The sequence below is a fragment of the Paroedura picta genome, chromosome 7 (assembly GCF_049243985.1).
Source record: "Paroedura picta isolate Pp20150507F chromosome 7, Ppicta_v3.0, whole genome shotgun sequence".
Lineage (NCBI taxonomy): Eukaryota > Metazoa > Chordata > Lepidosauria > Squamata > Gekkonidae > Paroedura > Paroedura picta.
In genome coordinates this window covers 53,923,824-53,945,870 of record NC_135375.1, presented here as the reverse complement: position 1 = coordinate 53,945,870, position 22,047 = coordinate 53,923,824, and the positions used below count along the sequence as shown (strand labels likewise).

Below are 22,047 nucleotides of genomic sequence, written 5' to 3'. Positions count from 1 at the left end.
AGTCACCTGTGCTGCCTATAGGTTATAGAAATTGTATTCATAAGATCACAGATGATATGTTTAAATAGCTCACATATTCAAAGCCTGCTACAGCTTAACAAGTAGGAACTGCTAAGTTCCCATCCACTTTTAATGTGATTCTTTAATACAGAATGTACCAGTCATCACTGAAATGCAGATATTGGCTGATTCCTAAGGACAGTTAAGTGAATTGAAATTCTACAGAATACCCTAATGCAGAGCAACTCCATGACACAAAGGATTAATGAGCCAGCAGTAGAGGACCAGGCTAACCCCCCCCCCCATACATATATTATGATCCTTCCCCTTTTTCAGTTTCATTCTTACATTATTTGAGGGGCATTTACCAGGCCACTTAAGAGCTGTAATTCTGCTGAAAAGATAAATTAATTACAAACATCTTCCATAGGGTCATAATCAAAGACAATAGGAAGAAGACGCAGAGTTCTTGCTAGAGACAGTAGGCAAAACTTATTTGGATAAATTTACCAATTATTCAATAAAAAGGCTTTTTATATACCACATTAAATCACTGCATTGCTTTCTTCCTTTAACAGGCAGACACAGCAATTTAGGAAATAACCATGTGCTGAATCCATTAATGTTTTTGCACACACTGCATCTTTCTGCTTGTATATAACATGACTGGCTTGAAATGTTGCCCTTTAGTACAGCATATTCAAAAACCTGCAAGTTGAGAAACTTTGTACTGAGTAAAGCATGCCCATGGCTGAGATCCAACTGAACATTTACACTGCAGAAGGATTTCCTCCTGAAAAGCATGACTTTCCTCCATGTTGTTTCCCCCTCCAAAATCCCCCCTTAATGCTGTTCTTAAGAGGAGGCCAAAAGTAAGAGGTAAAGCAGAATATTAACATAAGCTAGCCTCAAAAACCCAATGCTATGCTGCTACCATTTTCCCCGTCATTATCATCTTGATGCTGAGACTTGCTTGCCTCCAGTAAATAAACAAATTTCCAACCACCACAGAAAAGGCAGAAATCTATATCTAATATTCTATCAACTGGAGAAGAAAAGGCATCATTGGAGGAGTCCGAAATGAGCCAGAATTGGCACTTCAAACAATTAATCAGTGATCTTAAAGACTCATCTACTGGCCTTTCTTCACAACAGACTGTAAATATCATCATGCCCAACTATCACTCATGGGATCTATGCCTATGATCTAGATGCCCAACTATCAGTTGGCTCAGACAACTGAGAGCACGTGGAGAGAGCTACTGGGGAGAGTTGCTGCTGACCAGGTGAGGCTATTGTGCTGCCTGGGTGAGGTGATTGCTGGGTAATTGTTGAGAGGATTAAAAAGGGCTGCTCCTCGCCAGAGGCGCGAGCCGAAGGGCGAGAGACAAAGGGCTCTTGGCCTGTGGCTCTTAGCCGAGCAATTAGAATCAGTAGATTATATTTCCCTAGTACTTGCACTGCCTAGACATTACAATGGACCTCCAGGACACTCATCCCATCATCTGCAGTGAGTGTGACATGATTGCCTTCCTCCCAGAAGACAAGATGGACTACAGCTGCCCCAAGTGTAAGCTGGTAAGACTTTTGGAGGAAAAGATTAGGGGATTAGAAAACAGAATTATTACTCTGACCCAAAGTAAGAAAGGGGAGGAGTTCATAGACCAGAGCCCTGCAACTTGAAATAAAGACAATACAACTAGTCCTGAAGAGGATAAGGAGATTGACCACAATAGGGAGCCTCTGCTGACAGTTCAGAAAAAGACTCAACGGCATAGAGCGAGACAGTTCTCGGGGCCTTTGGAGCTCCAGAATAGATTTCAGGCCCTTGCAGAGGAGGTGCAAGGGTCAACAAGGGAAGAGGTCCCCCCAAAAAAGTCCAAGACAAAGGGAAGAGGCCACGGGGACAGAAGGAAATGGAGTTGAGAAGGAAAAAAAAAGGAGAGTACTGGTAAATGGAGACTCCCTGCTAAGAGGAATGGATCGCCATGTGGCTGGGCCCGACCCCCTAACCCGAGAGGTGTGTTGCTTGCCAGGGGCGAAAATTAAAGATGTTTCAGAACGGCTGCCCAAACTCCTCAAATCTACGGATCGCTACCCATTTGTGATGGTCCATGTGGGAACGAATGATATGTCCCTGAATACCATCGCTCCTATTAAAAAAGACTATCAAGATCTGGGGAGGAAGCTCAAGCAAATGGGGGCACAAGTGGTATTCTCTTCAATCTTGCCTGTCAAGGGAAGAGGAATGCGTCAGGAGAGGAAGATAATGGAGGTGAATCACTGGCTGCGTAGTTGGTGCCGGCAGGAGAGATTTGGATTCTGGGACTATGGGATAGGCTTTCTTGAGGAAGGCCTACTAGCACCTGATGGACTGCACTTATCGAAACTGGGGAAGAATGTGTTTGGCAGGAACCTGGGGAGATTCATCAGGAGAGCTTTAAACTAAAGCCACTAGGGGAAGGAGACGATCAATATAGGGAGTGTATGGAAGGAAAACGATCGGAGGCAGCCCAACCGGCAAGGCCAGCTCATAGGAAACCAAAAGTAAAAGGATTCAGATGTCTTTATACTAATGCCCGAAGCATGGGCAATAAAAAGGAAGAGCTGGAACTTCTCATGCTGATGGAAAGGTATGATCTAGTAGGCATCACAGAAACTTGGTGGAATGATTCTCATGACTGGAATGTAATGGTGGATGGATATGAACTGTTCAGAAAAAACAGAATAGATCAAAGAGGTAGAGGAGTGGCACTGTATGTGAGAAAAGGGCTTACCTGTCAGGAAATTCTAGTGAAGGAGAGCATATCTACAGTGGAAAGCATCTGGGTGAAAATAAGCGAGGGGAAAACAAACAGTGTGGTGGTTGGTGTCTGCTACCGACCGCCTGACCAACGAGAGGATGTGGATGCTGCACTTTGTGAGCAGCTTGAGAAAATGTCCAAGCAGCAGGGCCTTGTCATCATGGGTGACTTCAATTTCCCAGATGTGTGCTGGGAAACAAACTCTGCGAAGCATCCTCAGTCATGCAAGTTTCTGACCTGCCTGGCTGACAATTTCATTTATCAAATGGTAGATGAACCCACAAGAGGTTCAGCCATACTGGACTTAATACTGACCAACAGGCAAGAGTTGGTGGATGAGGTGAAGGAGGGTGGGGACCCTAGGGGGAAATGACCATGTCCTCATAGAATTCCTTTTGAGATGGGGAGCCAAGGAAGCTTGTAGCCAGACGTGGATGTTGGATTTTCGTAGGGCAAACTTTAATAAACTCAAGAGACATGATGAGCGTCATACCATGGACGAGAATGCTGGAAGGGAAGGGAGTATGTGAAGGGTGGGCGCTACTCAAACAAGAGCTATTGCACGCTCAATCAATGACTATCCCAGAAAGACGAAAACACTGCAGGAGCTCTAAGAAGCCTATTTGGATGAACAGAGAACTTCAAGAGGAATTATGAAAGAAAAGGAAAATGTTCAGGAAATGGAGGGAAGGACAGAGCTCTAAAGAAGAGTACCTACAGGTTACTAGGCACTGTAGATCAATCATCAGAAAGGCCAAAGCTGAGAGTGAGCTAAGATTGGCCAGGGAAGCCCATTGTAACAAGAAAAGATTTTTCAGTTATGTGAGGAGCAAACGTAAAGTAAAGGAGGCAATAGGCCCAATGTTGGGTGCGGATGGACAAACTCTAACAGAAGATGCAGAGAAAGCAGAAAGGCTTAGTGCCTATTTTACATCTGTTTTTTCCCACAGGTCAAAGTGTTTAGGCACATCTAGAGATGGCCATAGCCAAAGGACAGTGTCTGGGTGGCAGGTTAATATGGATAGAGAGGTTGTCGAGAGGCATTTAGCTGCACTGGATGAGTTCAAATCCCCTGGTCCGGATGAAATGCACCCGAGAGTACTCAAAGAACTTTCCAGCCCTTGACAATCATCTTCGGAACCTCTTTAAAGACTGGAGATGTCCCGGAGGACTGGAAGAGAGCAAATGTTATTCCGATCTTCAAAAAAGGGAGGAAGGATGACCCGGGAAACTACAGACCAGTGAGTCTGACCTCTGTTGTGGGGAAGATAATGGAGCAGATATTAAAGGGAGCGATCTGCAAACATCTGGAGGACAATTTGGTGATCCAAGGAAGTCAGCATGGATTTATCTCCAACAGGTCCTGCCAGACCAACCTGGTTTCCTTTTTTGACCAAGTAACAGGTTTGCTGGATCGGGGAAATTCAGTTGATGTCATTTACTTGGATTTTAGTAAAGCTTTTGACAAGGTTCCCCATGATGTTCTGATGGATAAATTGAAGGACTGCAATCTGGATTTTCAGTTAGTCAGGTGGATAGGGAATTGGTTAGAGAACTGCACTCAAAGAGTTGTTGTCAATGGTGTTTCATCAGACTGGAGAGAGGTGAGTAGCGGGGTACCTCAGGGCTCGGTGCTTGGCCCGGTACTTTTTAACATATTTATTAATGATCTAGATGAGGGGGTGGAGGGACTACTCATCAAGTTTGCAGATGACACCAAATTGGGAGGACTGGCAAATACTCCGGAAGATAGAGACAGAGTTCAACGAGATCTGAACACAATGGAAAAATGGGCAAATGAGAACAAGATGCAATTTAATAAAGATAAGTGTAAAGTTCTGCATCTGGGTCAAAAAAATGAAAAGCATGCCTACTGGATGGGGGATACGCTTCTAGGTAACATTGTGTGTGAACGAGACCTTGGGGTACTTGTGGATTGTAAACTAAACATGAGCAGGCAGTGTGATGCAGCGGTAAAAAAGGCAAATGCCATTTTGGGCTGTATCAACAGGGGCATCACATCAAAATCACAAGATGTCATAGTCCCATTGTATACGGCACTGGTCAGACCACAATTGGAGTACTGTGTGCAGTTCTGGAGGCCTCACTTCAAGAAGGACGTAGATAAAATTGAAAGGGTACAGAGGAGAGCGACGAAGATGATCTGGGGCCAAGGGACCAAGCCCTATGAAGATAGGTTGAGGGACTTGGGAATGTTCAGCCTGGAGAAAAGGAGGTTGAGAGGGGACATGATAGCCCTCTTTATTTGAAAGGTTGACACTTGGAGGAGGGCAGGATGCTGTTTCTGTTGGCTGCAGAGGAGAGGACACGCACTAATGGGTTTAAACTTCAAGTACAACGATATAGGCTAGATATCAGGAAAAAATTTTTCACAGTCAGAGTAGTTCAGCAGTGGAATAGGCTGCCTAAGGAGGTGGTGAGCTCCCCCTCACTGGCAGTCTTCAAGCAAAGGTTGGATACACACTTTTCTTGGATGCTTTAGGATGCTTAGGGCTAATCCTGCATTGAGCAGGGGGTTGGACTATATGGCCTGTATGGCCCCTTCCAACTCTATGATTCTATGATTCTATGCCTTCATTCAATTGCTTGCCTTTATCCAAATTTTATTATCCTCTTCCCCTTATTATCCCCTCCCCAACTTCATCCTGTTTGAGATCATGAACTACATACACCTCTTAGAGATATACCTGACCTCAATCCATGTCTCCTGCAGTTCCCAAACCACCACACCTTTTTGCCCTGCATTAGAAGGATGCTAGCCCAGTCTGAAGGGGATTCCTAAAGCCTTTTTTATGGAACAGGTGCAGAAAGCCCAGATTCAACAGAATAATTAATATGGAAAAATCAGAACAAATCCTGAGTCTCAAGCTGACACAACCATCTCTGAGAGGCATGGGAAATTTATAGGCAAAAAGGTAACTTCAAGCACCCAAGTCAAATTACATCTGAATAGGCAGAGCACAATGTTTTGGGTCTCATGAGAGATGTTGGGAAAAAATTTACCCACTGGGAAACTAAGCTAAAATGACATACCTTTATCCCCATCTCTGATCAGTAGAAATAAATAAACAAAATTAGAAGCATGAATGTGATATCAAAGTATGTTTGATTTAATTATGTTTAGGCTGATATAGAAATATAAATTACATGTTTTAATTGGAATAAATTCTGAAGAACAAGTATAAAGGAACAAAGGCTCACACTGAAGAAGAAGAGAGACCTCATTAACCTGTCACCTCCACACCAGCTATGTCAATCTAAAATATCAAGGCAAATTGCACATTAGTGGTAAAGTGTATCAGAAAGCATTTAATGCAGAATTTATATAAGGTTTCAGGATGCCATTGTGTAGAGGAAGCCACTCCTTTCTTCTTCCTAGGCTAATTTAATCCAAAAGGAAATTCACAGCTTCGAGTAGTCTTTGAGAATCGTCTCCAGTTTCTGGCTCAGCATGATGTTTCCCTTAACTTTTAATTTTCCAGAAAAGAATGCCTACAACAAGAAAGAGGGGTGGGGGTGGCAATTAGACAGTCAGTCTGCTCTGTCAGAGTTGTTTTTCAAAGAGTCACAGAAGAGACTAACTAGGAACTAAGCAGAAGACCAAACTAAAAACACACACACACACAAACATAAAGGATCCAGAGGCCAAAAATACTGAAATCTTGAGGATTCACCTCCTTCAACTGAAGGAGTGGAACAATTCTGAAAACTCATTTGCAGGCATTCTAGGACACTGAACAGACTGCCCTCCGACCTCCTTTACAACACAAAAAGGGGAAAGGAAACATAGTGCTTCACAGTATTCATACCCACCAATTCCTACTTGAATTTAGATCTCCAGTGGTTAACAGGAAGCATAAAGCTGAATAGCCAAGTGAATCTTATCTTCATTCATGCTGAATGCTCTTGTGCATTTTCAACTAGAGGCTTAACCAGTTAACTATTAATTGTATTATGTATACCACTCAGAGCCAGTTTCAAGAGGGTGGTATAGAAATGCAATAAATACTGAAGCATTTTTTTTATCAGGCAGTTCAATTATGACAATTCAATGCATTCCTATGGCCAGATATACATCACATCTGAATCCATGACTGCTTCCCATATAATCTGATTAACATCTGGCTCAGATCTATTAAACAACTAGCTAGTGTCAGGCACAACCACACTGCCAACTCATTGAGACTGGGGAATAGTCTGGTCCAACCAGGGTTCACTTTAGGGTTGTGCACTTTGGCTGCTGAAGCAGCTGTTTGAAGCAACCAGCGCCGTGGCACAGGGGGGGAGGGGGAGAGGGGCAGTGCCAGTGGCAGTGCGTGACCTAGTGCATGTGCCAACTGGTGGCACTGGTCCTCCCCCCTGCACTGTGGCGGTGGCTGCTTCGGGCTCAAATGGCCGCTTTGGTGGGCAAAGCACACCACCCTAGTTCAGTTAACTTAAGTGGAGAAGCTCAGTGGAAAATCTATGAAAGGCATGCCTGCAGTAGGGCCATAAATATGCAAGTGACACAATTAACAATATCTTTCTTCCTTTTATTCTGTTCCCACTACCAATATGTTCCATTTGTAATCAGTATGTGAAGAGCTGGTTCCGTTTTGACTGTGTAATCCAAATAACAATGAAAATGTTGAAAACAAAGGAAGCCCCTAGCTCTCAGAAAAAATCAATTCTGTACCTAACAAAAAACCTTACTAATGATGTCGGTACATGATAAAAACAGCAAACCTCCTGGTTAAGCACTATCATGGATTGCTATTTTGGGTTGCCAACCTGTGGCCAAGGTACAAATAATACCCTGTTCTGTCCTCCAAACCCTCATGCTGAATTATTAGCTAGGTGGCCTGTGTTTCAATTGTGGTTGCCACAACAAAACAATGCTTGATGTCTCACAAGGTCATGCCTTATTAACACAAAATATGGCCTGAGACCATAAATGTGGTATCTGGAGGTAGCACTCATGAAGAAGGTAAGGTGGCAGTTCAGAGGAAGAGGGAATGGGGACTAGGAGAAGGATGTGATAGAAAAGCTGAAAACAGGATTGCTCTTTCCTCTGATTCATCATAGGTTTCCCAGTTCTAATAATACAAATTTCAGTTTACATTCTTGTACCATTTGAGGACCATTTCATTTAAAGTATTATTTAAGCACTATCCTGCGTAGGGTTTTTGATTTGCAGCCATCTTTTGGTGACCCTGTAGGGTTTGCAAGGCAAGAGACATTCAGAGGTGGTTTGCCATTGCACACCACCCTACTTTGCCATTGCCTTCCTCTGTACAGCAACCTTGTACTTCCTTAGGCCCATTATGCACGGCCGCCGAAATGGCGATTTTGGGTCACATGGAAAACGCGGAGGGGGAAGAAGCGAAGCAAACCGCTTATGCACGGGACGGGACGCAACAGCGGCAAAACCCAGAGTAACCGATTATGCACGCGGCGACCCTGGCGCCGATTCTGGTTGCGTCCCGGTCACCCGGAAGCTGCACTTTCTTCCGTGTTTCGCTAACGTGGCATTTTTGGCGGCATGCACCAAATCTGTGGCCGGTTGCAGCCGGCACCGTGCGTTATTGGTGATTTTAGTTGCCGCCATTCCACCCCGAATGTGCACTATTCTCCCCGTGCATAATGGGCCTTAGTGGCCTCCCATCCAAATATTAATCAGGGCCGCCCCAGCTTTCTTCAGCTTCTTCCAAGATTGGAAGAAATCAGGCTAGCCTGAGCTATTCAGGTTAGGGATCTATAGTTTTTTGCATGTCAAATCAACCCCACCAGCAAACAAATGCTGAGAAGCACAGTCATAAATAAATTCTACTAGGCAACATTCATCAAAACAAAACTTGGGATCTGGAAGTGAGAATGAATTCTAATATTCACCTAGAGCTCCTGCACATACTGGCTTGCTTATTCACATCAACAGAGAAGACCCTTTTACACATATTCCTTTGTATAGTCAAAACTGTCCCTTGAAGAAAACAAGGAAATGCTTATTGCAATAGTTATATTATTGGGCAGGTGACCGAGTTCTTGCCCTCTGTGGCTGGGTTCTTTTCAGCAATTCTTTAATTATCTGTTAACTAGGTCTGCTACCATATCATTCGTATTCAGGTTAAGAGACAATACTTTACTGCTGCAGTGTTTAAAAGATCCATACCTTTTGTGGATTGATGTTGCCCAGTACCACATCCATGAAGTCTTCATCTGACGAGGTGAAAGTGGTATCGACTTTGCCTCGGGCAGGTCCTTGATATAACTCTCCAGAGCCATTCTTTAAGTCAATGGCTGGAGAAATGGAAGGTTGAAACAGGAAGACAAAACAAGAATAAATAAAGACAATACTTGCTATCTCTATCTTGTTAATCTATGTGGCCCCAAAAATGGGGAATTCATTGGGAAAAAGTATACAAAAACGCTTGCATATTCACTAGGGAAAATATTTTGTTAACTTAATCTTGAATTCAGATGTGTTTAAAATATTTTAAGACTGGTTTGATTTGGGTTTAGTGTCAACCCGAACAGTTTGGAAACTTCAGATCGCAACAGGTTAGAAATGGGGAAATAATTCCCATTAGCACCTGGTGCAGATTTCTAGCTATTAAGTTCTTACATTATTTTAATTTATTAACACAGAAGTAATAAAATCTACCTAATTATGCACATCCAGTCCAATCAGTACAATTACCTGCTGTGGCAAAACTCTGCTTCTCAGTGGCTGGATTTATGAGAAAAATGCACCTTCTGAATTATCACTGTTTATTTTCTCCAGCACATGGGTATTTTTTAATTTCATTCACAGTATGACAGACATTTTCTATTTTCACAGTATCCTGTAATCCACCTCAATTAAATATCTGAATAGAGAGGCTAGGCACATGCTTCAACAACTAATTTATCTGGGAAATGTATATGGAGACCTCTGCACATAGTTTAACATAATTTATTTCTTTAACATTTTGCAATGTGGCACTGAATGAGATGGTGGGGGAGGGGCTGCTGTTTACAGAAAACAAATGAATGCAGAAGCAAACAAATTTTTCAGTGCATGGAGACTGCATTAACCAAAATGATCCTAAATCCTAAGGAAACCTAAAACATTTTTTAAAACTCAGAATTCACAAAAGAATGATAAAATTAATGTACTGGATCTATTGACTACATTCTGTTAACCATGATGCCGTGATCCATTAGAAGGTACCTTGTTCAGGCAGACGAATGTCCTTAATTGGCAGAAGAAAGCCACTGGATCTGACCCAACAGCTTTAAAAATTAGGCTATTAAAGCCACATAAGCACTTCCCTAATTCAACTTACAATTAAGAAAAAATGTTCCAAGTAAACACAAATACTGATAGTAAAATGGGATTGACTACTGCAGTACTTTCACAGACTACACCAAAGAACTTCATAGGAAACTCATCTCTGATTACAACTCTGGTAGAGCATGATGAGGGAAAGGAAGAACTTACTACTTTCTTTTATCAAGAAAGCAACACATCTGCTCAGAAAGATGATCTATATTGCTAAATACTAAACTCTTGCGTTTGAATAAAAGAATGCCATGGCTTTTAAAAGATTTTATTAAGTGTTCTGTACCAGCAAATCCAACAGAGAAGCTGGATACTTCCCATAACTAAGCAATAACTGTGAAACACTGAACAAAAATCTTAACTGTCCTGAACTTATGAAGGTGGGAAACTCCTATAAACTTTTAAAAAACAGTTACTACAAAAATGATTGCATTTAGCCTTTTTGTGTTAGAAGAAGAGTTGGTTCTTATATGCCACTTTTCTCTACCCAAAGGAGTCTCAAAGTGGCTTACATTTGCCTTCCCTTTCCTCTCCCCAAAACAGACCCCCTGTGAGGTAGGTGAGGCTGAGAGAGCCCTGATGTTACTGCTTGGTCAGAACAGCTTTATCTGTGGCTAGCCCAAGGTCACCCAGCTGGCTGTATGTGTGGGAGCGCAGGATCAAACCCGGCTCACCATATTAGAAGTCCGCACTCCTAACCACTACACCAAGCTGTTTTTCCAAGGATCACCAAGGATTCAAAGCACCATTATTTCTTCTCAATATGATTGATGGCATTATTTCAAGTGCAGATGTGTCTTTTTCATTCAGCACCCCCCCCCCCCACACACACACCCATACCCTTTCTTACATTGTGGGATACTCACTTTCGTAGACATGATTTTTTTTCACACTTGATCTTAACCAAAAGGCTGAGAAGCTGTTTTGTTTTCAAATGCTCCATTTCAGGAGCATCTTAAATCTTAGCCAAGTATCTACCTATACTCTCTTTAGAAATACCAACAATTCCTCAAAGTGTCTGTTTCCCCAAAGTCCCATTTCCTGCACAAAATGCACTGCCAAAATGATCTACTACAAGGCATATAAACTGTCAGACATCATGTTGCTTGCAGTGGAGAATGTTACAACAAGATTTGGATTTGCCAGTTCATTTTCACATTTTGCAAATTTTCAGAGCAATTCCCTTTTCTCTTTTTCCCTATCACAGAGTACAAAAACCCATTAAAATGTTTGAACACAGCTCTTTGTCTTACTTCATTTATATGCTCACTTTCTCCACAGTGGGGATTAAAAGAAGTTTACATCGTTTTCATCTCCTGCCCCTCGCCTTTTGCTGACAAAACCCAAAGTTGGTAATACTGTTGTGATTGTCTAGCAACAGCCATTCATTTATTAAAGCTACAGTTGCACTTCTATTGGCGAGTGGCCTTCTATTATAGGGGTATGCATGTGTTTTAGATTCAGATCTTTGTGCAAAGCTGGGGATTTTCTCTGGTTTGTTGAAAAAGCTGACTTGCCTGTTCATGGCTCCAATCTAAAAATTTAAGCATCCTCAGGGTTGGCCACAAAGAGAATTAAACATCTTGACAAGCTGGGAGACAAGGAACTCATGGCCACCCTATGATTCCTGTGCCCTCTGCCACTTCCAACATTTCCAGCGTGGTGGGGACAGCGGCGACTCCTACTATCACTTTGAGATGCCCCAGGTAGTCCCTTTGATGTGCAAGGAAGAAAAGCAGCTGCTATCCTCCAACTTTATTTCTGGTTCACTATAAGCAATACAGGTCAAGTCAGGCATATGGCTACCCATACAACTTTATGTGACAGAAATAGATCAACTGGCAGACTTTATGTGAAGTCAGGTTACTCAGCCAGCGATCTCCTGGCTGTCACGGGAGTAATGCAATCATTTGCACATCCCCACGTGACCACAACTGTAACAAAGGATGGGACTGGTGGCAGATCTAATTAACTATTCTGTATTGTTTCATCTTAATATATTTTCCTCGTGCATCTAGCAGCTGCCTTCTGTCTTTAATAACTAGCACATCAATATCTCATTTACAGAGGGTTCTCCACCTAAGTTACTACCAAAGTCTTGGCCAAAATCTTTCATTAGTTTTGGAGGTACCTCAATGGGCGATTAGAAGTCTTTTATCAGCGTCTTTGACATTGCCTTCCTGATCACATCAAGATTTTGTTTTAGGGCTCCCGGCTCCTAGCCCCAAGGTACAAACCTTCTATAAAAAGACAGCAGAAACAAGTGTTCTCAGTTCTAGCAACTCAGACATCTCGTTTGGTAAAGCCTCTTGTGGTGCAGAGTGGTAAGGCAGCAGACATGCAGTCTTAAAGCTCTGCCCATGAGGCTGGGAGTTCAATCCCAGCAGCTGGCTCAAGGTTGACTCAGCCTTCCATCCTTCCGAGGTCGGTAAAATGAGTACCCATCTTGCTGGGGGGTAAAAGGTAATGACTGGGGAAGGCACTGGCAAACCACCCCGTACTGAGTCTGCCATGAAAACACTAGAGGGAGTCACCCCAAGGGTCAGGCATGACCCGGTGCTTGCACAGGGGATATCTTTACCTTTATGTAAAGTTTTGTCAAGTCTCAGCAAACCTTAGGCAACTCCTCATGGGGAGCTCAAGGAAAAGCACATTGTGATGCTTTACCATTTCCTGCCTCTGTGTAGCAACACTGAGCTTCCTTGTGATCTCCCATCCAAGTACTATTGAAGGCCTGCTTAGCTTCTCAGATCTGATGAGATTGGGCTAACCTGGAGCTTGCTGATAAACTGCGCTTTTAACTGGAAGAGAATTAATCATAAACCAGGCTTTCAGGGGACAATTTGCTAAACTCTTTGGCTGAAGAGAGAAATTTTCAATTACTCTTAGTTGGTGTTGGTTTTTTTCTTATAACTTTCTGACAAAGGATCAAACCCCACAAAGATATTTTTGATTATTAACGGATATGTCTGACATTTTTGAACTTTTAAGTATACTTTTCTAGCATGCAAAGTATCAGGTCTGAAACCTTCCTCTGCTGAAAAAAGAAAGGCTGCAAGGTAAGACTGATTTTTCATTCTGCTACTGGTCAATCAAAATAACTGCAGTAAGCTCTTACTTGTTTCTTTTAAATTGTCATTATAGTTTTAATCTCTTGCATATTGCTGAGTAGTGGGATTTCTGAGGTAGCAATTGTATTTTCTTCATATTATTCAGAAGAATATGTTGAGAATCTTTGGTGATCACTAACCATCAAAGAGAGTTCAGAAAATCTGAGATAGCAAAAAGCACCCCCTCCCCAAATCTGGATCCAAAACTGTTAGTCCAAAATTAATCTCACATTTTGAACACCCCTAGCTACTTCTAGAAAGGAGTGATCAAATAGGTTGTTGAAAGTACAATGCAGAACTCAGTCACTTTTTGCCTCAGACCCAAATGCAATTGGTGTTGCCTCTCTAAATCCAGATAGAACTACAGTAAAATATTTCCTTGAGCTCCTTTATGGGTACGTTTCAAGTGTTTTACAGTCATGCTTTGATGACACATTGTTGACATGGATGTATGTTTTTAAACAGAATGCTCCTAAGTACAAACATGTACATGATTTTCTTATCCAAGTGCTTCATCATCATCATCATCATCACCATCATCATCATCATCTTAACACAGCCCGCGGCGCTGTGGGCACCACGGACTAAATAAAACAGTAAGGCCTTGGGAGGCGGGATGTGTCCGGGATGAGGAAGGGTGCCGATTGGCCCCTTCTTCCGGACAGACTATCGGAGGGACAAATAGGGCTTTGAAACTAGTCTAATATAATGTAGCTTTCATTTACAAAATGAGCAGCGAGTTTTACAGTGCCATACATGTAAAATAAAATCTTGCTCAAGGATGAGGGAAAGGGCAAGAAAAACAAAAAACAAAGAAGGAGAGTTGGTTTTTATACCCTGCTATTCACTATCAGGAATCTCAAAGTGGCTTATAATTGCTTTTCCTTCCTCTCTTCACACCCTGTGAGGTAGGTAGGGCTGAGAGTGCTCTGACAGGACTGCTCTGTGAGAACATCATGATAAGGATGTAACTAGGCCCAGGTCACTCAGCTGGCTGCATGTGGAGGAGTGGGGGAATCAAACCTGGCTCACCAGATTAGAAGTCACCGCTCTTAACCAGTATACCAAGTTGCCGTAGACTAGAATCCAATGAAATCAATGAGTGGAGTGCCAAATGGAACTTTCCATCTTCCTACCCCATTGCATTCCACAGACTACCCTAAATGATAATGTTAAAGTCCTGTTAATGTTAAAGTCATGTTTTTAACAGCCCCAACTCTACTGTTATGAGACAGAATATCACTGAAGTCATATGCAATAAAGAAAAGCCATATATATGCCCAACTGAACAATGTGTTACTACATGTCTAGCAAATTAGGGCTTTGACCAACTAAAAGCTCCCACTTCATTAAGGAATGCAAGAAGGCATCCGATAAATTAATTAAATCTATGACTTACTCCACTGCATTGCAGTCTTTCCATCCTTAGTGATGTTCCACTGAAATACAGCATTTACTTTCTTCACCAGCTGATTTCCAAGTTCTTTGATACGGCGACCAATTTCTTCAAATACAAGGTCACTCTGCAACCCTCCTGCCTAATACATAAATGAAAAGGTCCTGAAGGATTTTGCACTAAACCCTTCTTATATTCTAGTTTTCATTGCATGTGATGAATGCTACATGCTTTGTTTATATAATATTTTATGGCCTTTATTAGGACATAATAAGCAAAAAGAAATCAAACAAATATTCTGCCATTAGGATAAAAGATTTGGATTAATTGGGTTTGAACCAACAGACAAATTATGTGAAATCAATGTACAACTGGGGCTCTTGAATACCATGCAGCAGCTACGGGCATACTTTACTATGTTTAGTCTGAAAAATATGGATAGAAATTAAACATTTTAATGATTAACTTATATTTCACTCCATCGCCTCCCCCCACATAGTGCTGAACAAGTTCAATACAATTGTACAATTTGATATCAGATGCTAGCTAGGGCATCCTTTTAATTCTCTGCTTTCATTCTGTAAGAAGTCATATTGCTACTATTGCAGTTGCAAAGATAAAATTGAAAGTTCATGGGGACAATGCCTGCTAAAATCTCAGAGGCTGGAGGGGGTAGAGCAGATGCTCAGCAAAATGTCAAGCCGTTGGATGGTAAAACCTTATTGTCCTGTGTGGTTCATTTAATGTTATTCTGAATTATAATATACTTACCTTCTTTTTTCCTATGTTCTATTTAAATTGCCCTGAGCCGCAAGGGGAGGGCATTAAATAAATATGAGAAATATAAATAAAATACTACTCAGCTAAATGACAACCCAAATGGTGCAAAATAAGCCATCACTGGCTTGATTTATGTCATCTGGATAGAACACAACATTGGCTTTCTTATTCAAGAAGTTGGGTCATTAGTTCAGAGTATTTAATTTAATCACAGAAGCCTGATAGTCCTGACTAGGGCACACTGGGAAGCTAAAAATGGCCCTAGGAAAAATGGATCACACTGGCTCTTTGCCTTCATGTTCCATTTCTTAGCCATCACAGCTAAGGAAGTAACTTGCAATTCAATCTGTTTGCCCACTCAGAAATAAGTCTTACTGTAGTCTATAGAGCTTACTCCCTGGAAGTGTTTATGGGTTTGCATTGTAAGGCTACAGGCATATGCACAACTGTGTGGAAGAAAGCCCCGCAGAATAAAATGGGGCTTACTCCTGGGCAGATATGCCTAGGATTGTTCCATAAACTACTCTGCTATTATAGGGAACAGTACATAGGATGCAAAACATCTTTGCAACAACCCTGTTTTCCTTAAGAGTTCAAAAGCCAACCCAGGCAAAGTTTGTCCCACCCCCCCCCCCCGCCCCCCGGATATAAATAAAAAAATTCACCTCCCCCTCCCAACAGAGAGTAGAAGGAAGGTATGGGAAGTTATCGGTCTCTTGCCCAGGTAAGCAGAACCAGGCTCTGAGTTCCTGTTGCTCCACCCACCTCTACAATACAGAAACTGAGGAGGCAAAACAGAGGGGGATGGGGCAGCCCATGCTGGAAAGACTGGAAGTAGCACAGGGAAGTCAGGAGAGTTCGTTGCAGGTAGAAGGGAAAGAAGAGCAGCTCTTCGTATTCAGTGTAGCGGCAGTCGGTTGAGCCAACATACTCACCACTCAACTGCTCCTTTTGTACAGCACTGCTGCTGGAAGGCTTGCCCTCCTGGTCAGCCATTTCAAAATCCACCTTTAAACTGTCTCTTCAGGCAAGAGAGTCAATCCAGAGCCAGCTGAGCTGGCCAGAAACTGGCCCTCTTCTCTTTGTGTTCCCGAGAGAGATGGTCCCGAGCAGTTCATTTCTTTAGACATTTCCCTGCCAACTTAAATGGCCAATCTGCCCTGCTCTGGATATATCATGCCCTAAAGTAAAATAAGGCTCTCAATACCTGAACAGGTTCCTTAGCCAAAGGTTGATCGGAGGACGGAATCAGATCCACATAGGCTCCTGCAATTGCAACCTCCCCAGTCTCTTTGACCTGCAAGTTTTTTTTTTCCACAATGGCAGCACAGAAATAAGACTCATAAACAAACACAATAATTACAACAGATGGGGGGGGGAACCTTTGCATCTTAAAACTCACAATTCTAAGCAGAAAATCATGATCTTATTTTTTTTAATAAACAAAAGAAAAGCAGGCTTGAAATAATTAGAGATTCTGAAGCAGATCACCATAAAACCAAAACAATTGTACTTGAATCTTTCATGAGCATCAAAAAAAGAAATCCAAGAACAATTAATAACAATCTTCTGGTGGGTAAAACCCACAAAAACAGTTCCAATTATTTCAAATATTAAATACAGATTTTTTTCAATGATGAGGTTGCATGTTTGATCCAATCTCAGTATTGTTTTCTAAAGCGCATCAAGGGCAGGCTGCAAGCATTCAATAAGCTTCAGATATTTAACTGAAATCTGTCTTTAAACAGAAAATGTTCTTTAAAAAATTACTTTTAAACTGCTTGTGCAATAGTCATTTTCTAAGTTTGCTTGCTTGTTATGGCCTTTTAATGAAACATTAAGAGAAAAGAAAAGCAGTGAAGAAAAGTGGAGATCTTAGAATGACATCTTTAAAAGATGCTAAGAGACAAAGCCAGGGGCAGTATCAAAAAACTCTATACACACAATTTAAAAGGCACCAGCAAAGGCAGAGTGAGCTTTATATAAAGGAAAGCATTTCAGGCACACAAAACCTAAGGTGTAGAACAGTCATTCTATTTCTTCTTTCCAGTCCCACTGTTTGCTTAAGGAGAACTTGTGAGACTGGTAACCTATTTGGAGCAAACAAACAACATTCTAAATACTGTTATGTGTATCTGGATGTCTTGTAACATGGAACTATTTCTACTATTCTATGTACTACTATTCCATGTTCTGTAGCTTCTACAACTAATCAAACCAAAGTCATACTTGCATATATGTGTATGTGTGTCCTCGCAGTGGTAGTTAAAACTTTCAAATAGCTTTTAAACTTTTCTAGAAATATGACCCATGCACAGCTGCATATACTTAATCTCTAAAGATTATCGGTAGCATTTATGACCCCTTTATGCCTAGAACAGCCTCTTAAAACAAATCTCACAGTCTTCCTGAAAATTTCTCAAGGCTGGCCTTCTGCTTCATTTCTTACCCTTTGTTTCTTACTGCGGCAAGCCCTAACCTCCTGTAACTGAAATAAATGCACCTCTTACTCCTGTTTTATTTTTGCTTCCACCACTCTCTGATGCCCTCTTATAGAACTACTCAGGACAGCAATAGTTCTCCATGTATTCTGTCAAGGCCCTCTCACACTGAAGACACTGCATAAATAATATAATAACTGGTAATAAAATTACAGTACACACGCACAACTGTGCCATCCTTTGCACAACATATCTACTCAAGCTGTCACAATTCTGAACTTCTGACCTTAGTTTGAATATGAATTCTGCTGCCTTCCTTCCACATCTCTGTTTGTAAAGTTTGTCCTGGAAAGACTGGTTTTACAAAACGAATCTATCAAAAGAAAAGAAGCATTTACTTTTTTTGAAATAAAATTCAATTGTATTGGAGCCAAAGTACTGTTGGTGGAGCTCCTCGATACACACAGAGCTTTCTCGGCCCTGGACCCAGCCTGGTGGAATGAGCTCCCAGGAGATATTGGGGCCCTGTGGGTTCTTAATCAGTTCCACAGGGCCCGCAGGACAGAGCTGTTCCACCGGGCTTATGGTCAAGGCCTATCACAGCATTCACCAAGATGCCTGGCATCACTGCTGGGCTGGGGGAGGAGAGATAGAAGATCAGCTCCTTTCAAAAGGAGAACCCCGTCTGGGAATTTTAGTTGGGGGTACTCTCGTATAACAGTAAATGCTTTAAAATTTTATGTTGTTCTTATTGTTGTTACCCACCCAGAGCAATTTGGAAGGACAGTTTAAAAATAAAAATGTATTATTATTACTGTAATGGAGTATTACTATAATGGAATATTCCAGCTACAGCCTTTGAACCCTCCAAAATCCCACCTCTGAGGAACAGAGAACCCTCAGTAACAATGTCAGGGGCACACTGGGATATGCAGCGGGAAGGAGGAATTGGAAAAATTGGCTACCCTCACCTTTCCACTGAGAGAAATGTCCTTCATTCAGTAAAAATGACCCTTGGATCTCATCCGTTAAAGCAATTTACAGTAACTTTATTGTGGTTATCAAATATACATGTGTTTTCATGCAAAAAATGCACAATCCATTTTGTAGAAGTCAAAATGAAATAAAAATGTAACAGATATCACCTGTTTTTTTTAAAAAGGTAATTAATAAAGAAGAAGAATCATGAGGAGTCAAGATATGTATATATATAAACACACAAACACATACCTTAATTGCCTTGAACCTGGATGCATCATTATTTGCAAAATGTTTCAAAACATGCCTGGCAGCAAATCCAAAAGAACAAAGTCCATGCAATATGGGCTTCTGAAATCCTAATAAAAGAGTACAAGCATAATAGCTTGTTTAACATGTTTATATTAAAGGTAAAGGTAAAGGTATCCCCTGTGCAAGCACCGAGTCATGTCTGACCCTTGGGGTGACGCCCTCTAGCGTTTTCATGGCAGACTCAATACGGGGTGGTTTGCCAGTGCCTTCTCCAGTCATTACCGTTTACTCCCCAGCAAGCTGGGTACTCATTTTACCGACCTCGGAAGGATGGAAGGCTGAGTCAACCTTGAGCCGGCTGCTGGGATTGAACTCCCAGCCTTATGGGCAAAGCTTTCAGACGGCTGCCTTACCACTCTGCGCCACAAGAGGCTCTTGTTTTATGTTTATATTAGACACAAACAAAAACACAGGCAGGATCAGGTGTCTTAGTTTGCATGCACACAGAGACAAATCCAGCGGTCATAAGAACCACTGGAATAAGCAAAAACTAGAGAAATGAAAGGATTTTTACATAGGATTGCAACAGCAAACAAGTTGCAGGCCTACCCTTATTCTTGATTCGTAAACTACAACTGGTGCAGAATGCTGCGGCCAGGATTCTCACTAAGACATCATGGAGATCTCACATCCGGCCTGTACTCCAAGAACTTGGCTGGCTCCCAGTCCAATTCCGGATTAAGCTTAAGGTTTTTGTAATCACCTTTAAGGCCATACGCAATCTGGGCCCAGTGTATCTGAAAGACTGCCTCCCTGTCTATACCCCTAGAAGAGCTCTACGCTCTGCCAATTCCAACTGGCTGCGGATCCCTGGCCCCAAAGAGGCATGTCGAACCTCAACAAGGGCCAGGGCCTTTTCAGTCCTGGTCCCCACGTGGTGGAATGAGCTCCCCAAGGAGATCAGGGCCCTTCCAGAACTTCCACAATTCTGCAGGGCCTGCAGAAAGGAGCTCTTCCACCAGGCATTTGCTTGAGGCTGACTGATCCATAACCTCTGAGAGGCCGAACCCACCAAGGGAGTGTCAAGTTATTGTTGTTGAAATACTGTTTTAGTTGGTATGTTATTTTTGTTATATTATTATATTGTTATATTGATACTGATACTATTCCATGTAAATGTTCCAAAAAGTTTTCTGTAAACCGCTAAATAAGCTAAATAAGCTAAATAAATAAATACATAAGTGTGTGGGAGTTACGGCAAATGTGGATAAAGGGTATCTTGGCTAAATGATATTTAGATATTTAGTCACATAGGTAGCAGGCCCTCCACCACAACACTTTGGCCAGGGCCCTCTCACCTGCTGCTGGCTCCAGACACCAAGGTGCATCTGAGAGCAAAGAGGCTAAAGTTCAGGGACAGAGGGCGGGAGCTGCAGGGGCAGGGCCAATCAGGGTGCAGCCAGCAAAGCTGATTGGCCCTATTCCAGCTTGGACAGCAAACCCTGATTGGCCCTATTCCAACTTGGACAGCCAGACACGTTCCACCCCCCAGGTTGTTTCACAAATATATAGAGGAACCATGGATAAGGATTGGGGCAATTCTCTATATGTTCTACTGACAGACCAGAAAGTAGTCTACTTTTGCTGCTGATTCAAAGGACGCAAGTTCAAAAGGCTTGTAGATCAAATTCAGCAAGCTGAAAGGTTCAGCTTTTGTTTCTTGAACAGCAAGGCCCCATGCCATGTAGTAAATCACTTTTGAAATGAAGGGAACTTTCAAAAATTGTTAACAATATGGTATGTTGAATGGGGGAAAGGTTATACCCCCTAATTTAGAAAAATCTAAAAGTAGGTCTTTGGAATCTTGCAGAATAGCAGCACACCTGACAAAACTTGTCATGAAGTCCAATGAAATACACTGAAGGGCAGCTACAATTTGCATCTGAAAAGTGGCCAAGTAAGTGGTTGTCGATGTACAGGATTACTATCTCTTATTTTCACTCTTCTACCAGCCTTCATTTCTCAAACACTAACATGGCAAACATGAAAGGTTCATGACATTTGTAACTACTCATTGCCCATTGTATCATGAAATGCAGCAGAAAAGGGTACTTTAAAGCTTACCCCCAAGAGCAGCAAAGCCAGGATCAATGTGTAAAGGATTCCAGTCCCCACTAAGCCGATATAAAGCAGCCTATCAAGCAAGAAAACAAGACAAGTAAAGTTAGCACGGGCTAGAATAACCCTACAGTTTTACAATGTTAGTTATTGCCATAAACTGTGTTGCAAATCACACCACAGGTTTTCCCTAAAATATAAGGATCCAAATTCAGCCATATTCCTTGACAAAAAAAAGGCTGAAAGAGGACACAGAATCTCATTATTCATTATTAAGAACATAGCCCTGCTGGATCAGACCAGTGGTCCATCTAGTCCAGCAACCTGACTCACACAGTGGCCAACCAGTTGTTGCGGACGGTGAGCAACAAGGCACAGAATCCAAATCCTTCCTTTGAAAATGCCTCCTAGCACTGGGATTCAGAGGGTGATGGCTTCTGAACTTGGAGGTTTCCCTGAGTCATCATGGTTTATAGCCAAGTGGCTACAGACCTATCTTCTGTGAATCTGTCTAACCCCCTTTTAAGACTGCCTATTCCTGTGGCCATCACTACTTCCTCTGGTAGCAATTCCACATTTTAATCACTCTCTGCATAAAGAAATATTTTCTTTACTAGTTTTGTATGGCACTTGTCTGTTCAAAGGGAACGAGAAAGAAGGAAAACCAGGTTTCTGTTATGCCCTATTGTGGTATCTCCACAAATGTTGGCTACAATGCAAGTGTCAGCCAAGAAGAACAAGTAGCAAGATTATATCTACTAAACATGACAAGAATTACACCTGGACATGGGTTAATCTATGTGGGGGGGGGGATTTCTTTTTCACTCGGGGGAGCATGGTAACGATG

At 42.0% G+C, this 22,047-nt stretch overlaps 1 protein-coding gene across 2 annotated transcripts in view; it reads right to left on the bottom strand.

The window, feature by feature from the left end:
• Positions 1-5,912: 5,912 nt before the first annotated feature.
• HSD17B4 (hydroxysteroid 17-beta dehydrogenase 4) overlaps positions 5,913-22,047 on the bottom strand; it is a 62,960-nt gene continuing 46,825 nt past the window's right edge. For both annotated transcript variants that reach the window (XM_077344373.1, XM_077344374.1), the window contains exons 18-24: positions 21,207-21,276; positions 19,083-19,189; positions 18,139-18,225; positions 16,619-16,708; positions 14,635-14,773; positions 8,974-9,101; positions 5,913-6,317 (exon numbers count right to left, since the gene is read on the bottom strand). In XM_077344373.1, the coding sequence (XP_077200488.1) occupies positions 6,228-6,317; positions 8,974-9,101; positions 14,635-14,773; positions 16,619-16,708; positions 18,139-18,225; positions 19,083-19,189; positions 21,207-21,276 (711 nt within the window). In that variant the 3' untranslated portion in view covers positions 5,913-6,227. The remainder of the gene's footprint in view (positions 6,318-8,973; positions 9,102-14,634; positions 14,774-16,618; positions 16,709-18,138; positions 18,226-19,082; positions 19,190-21,206; positions 21,277-22,047) is intronic.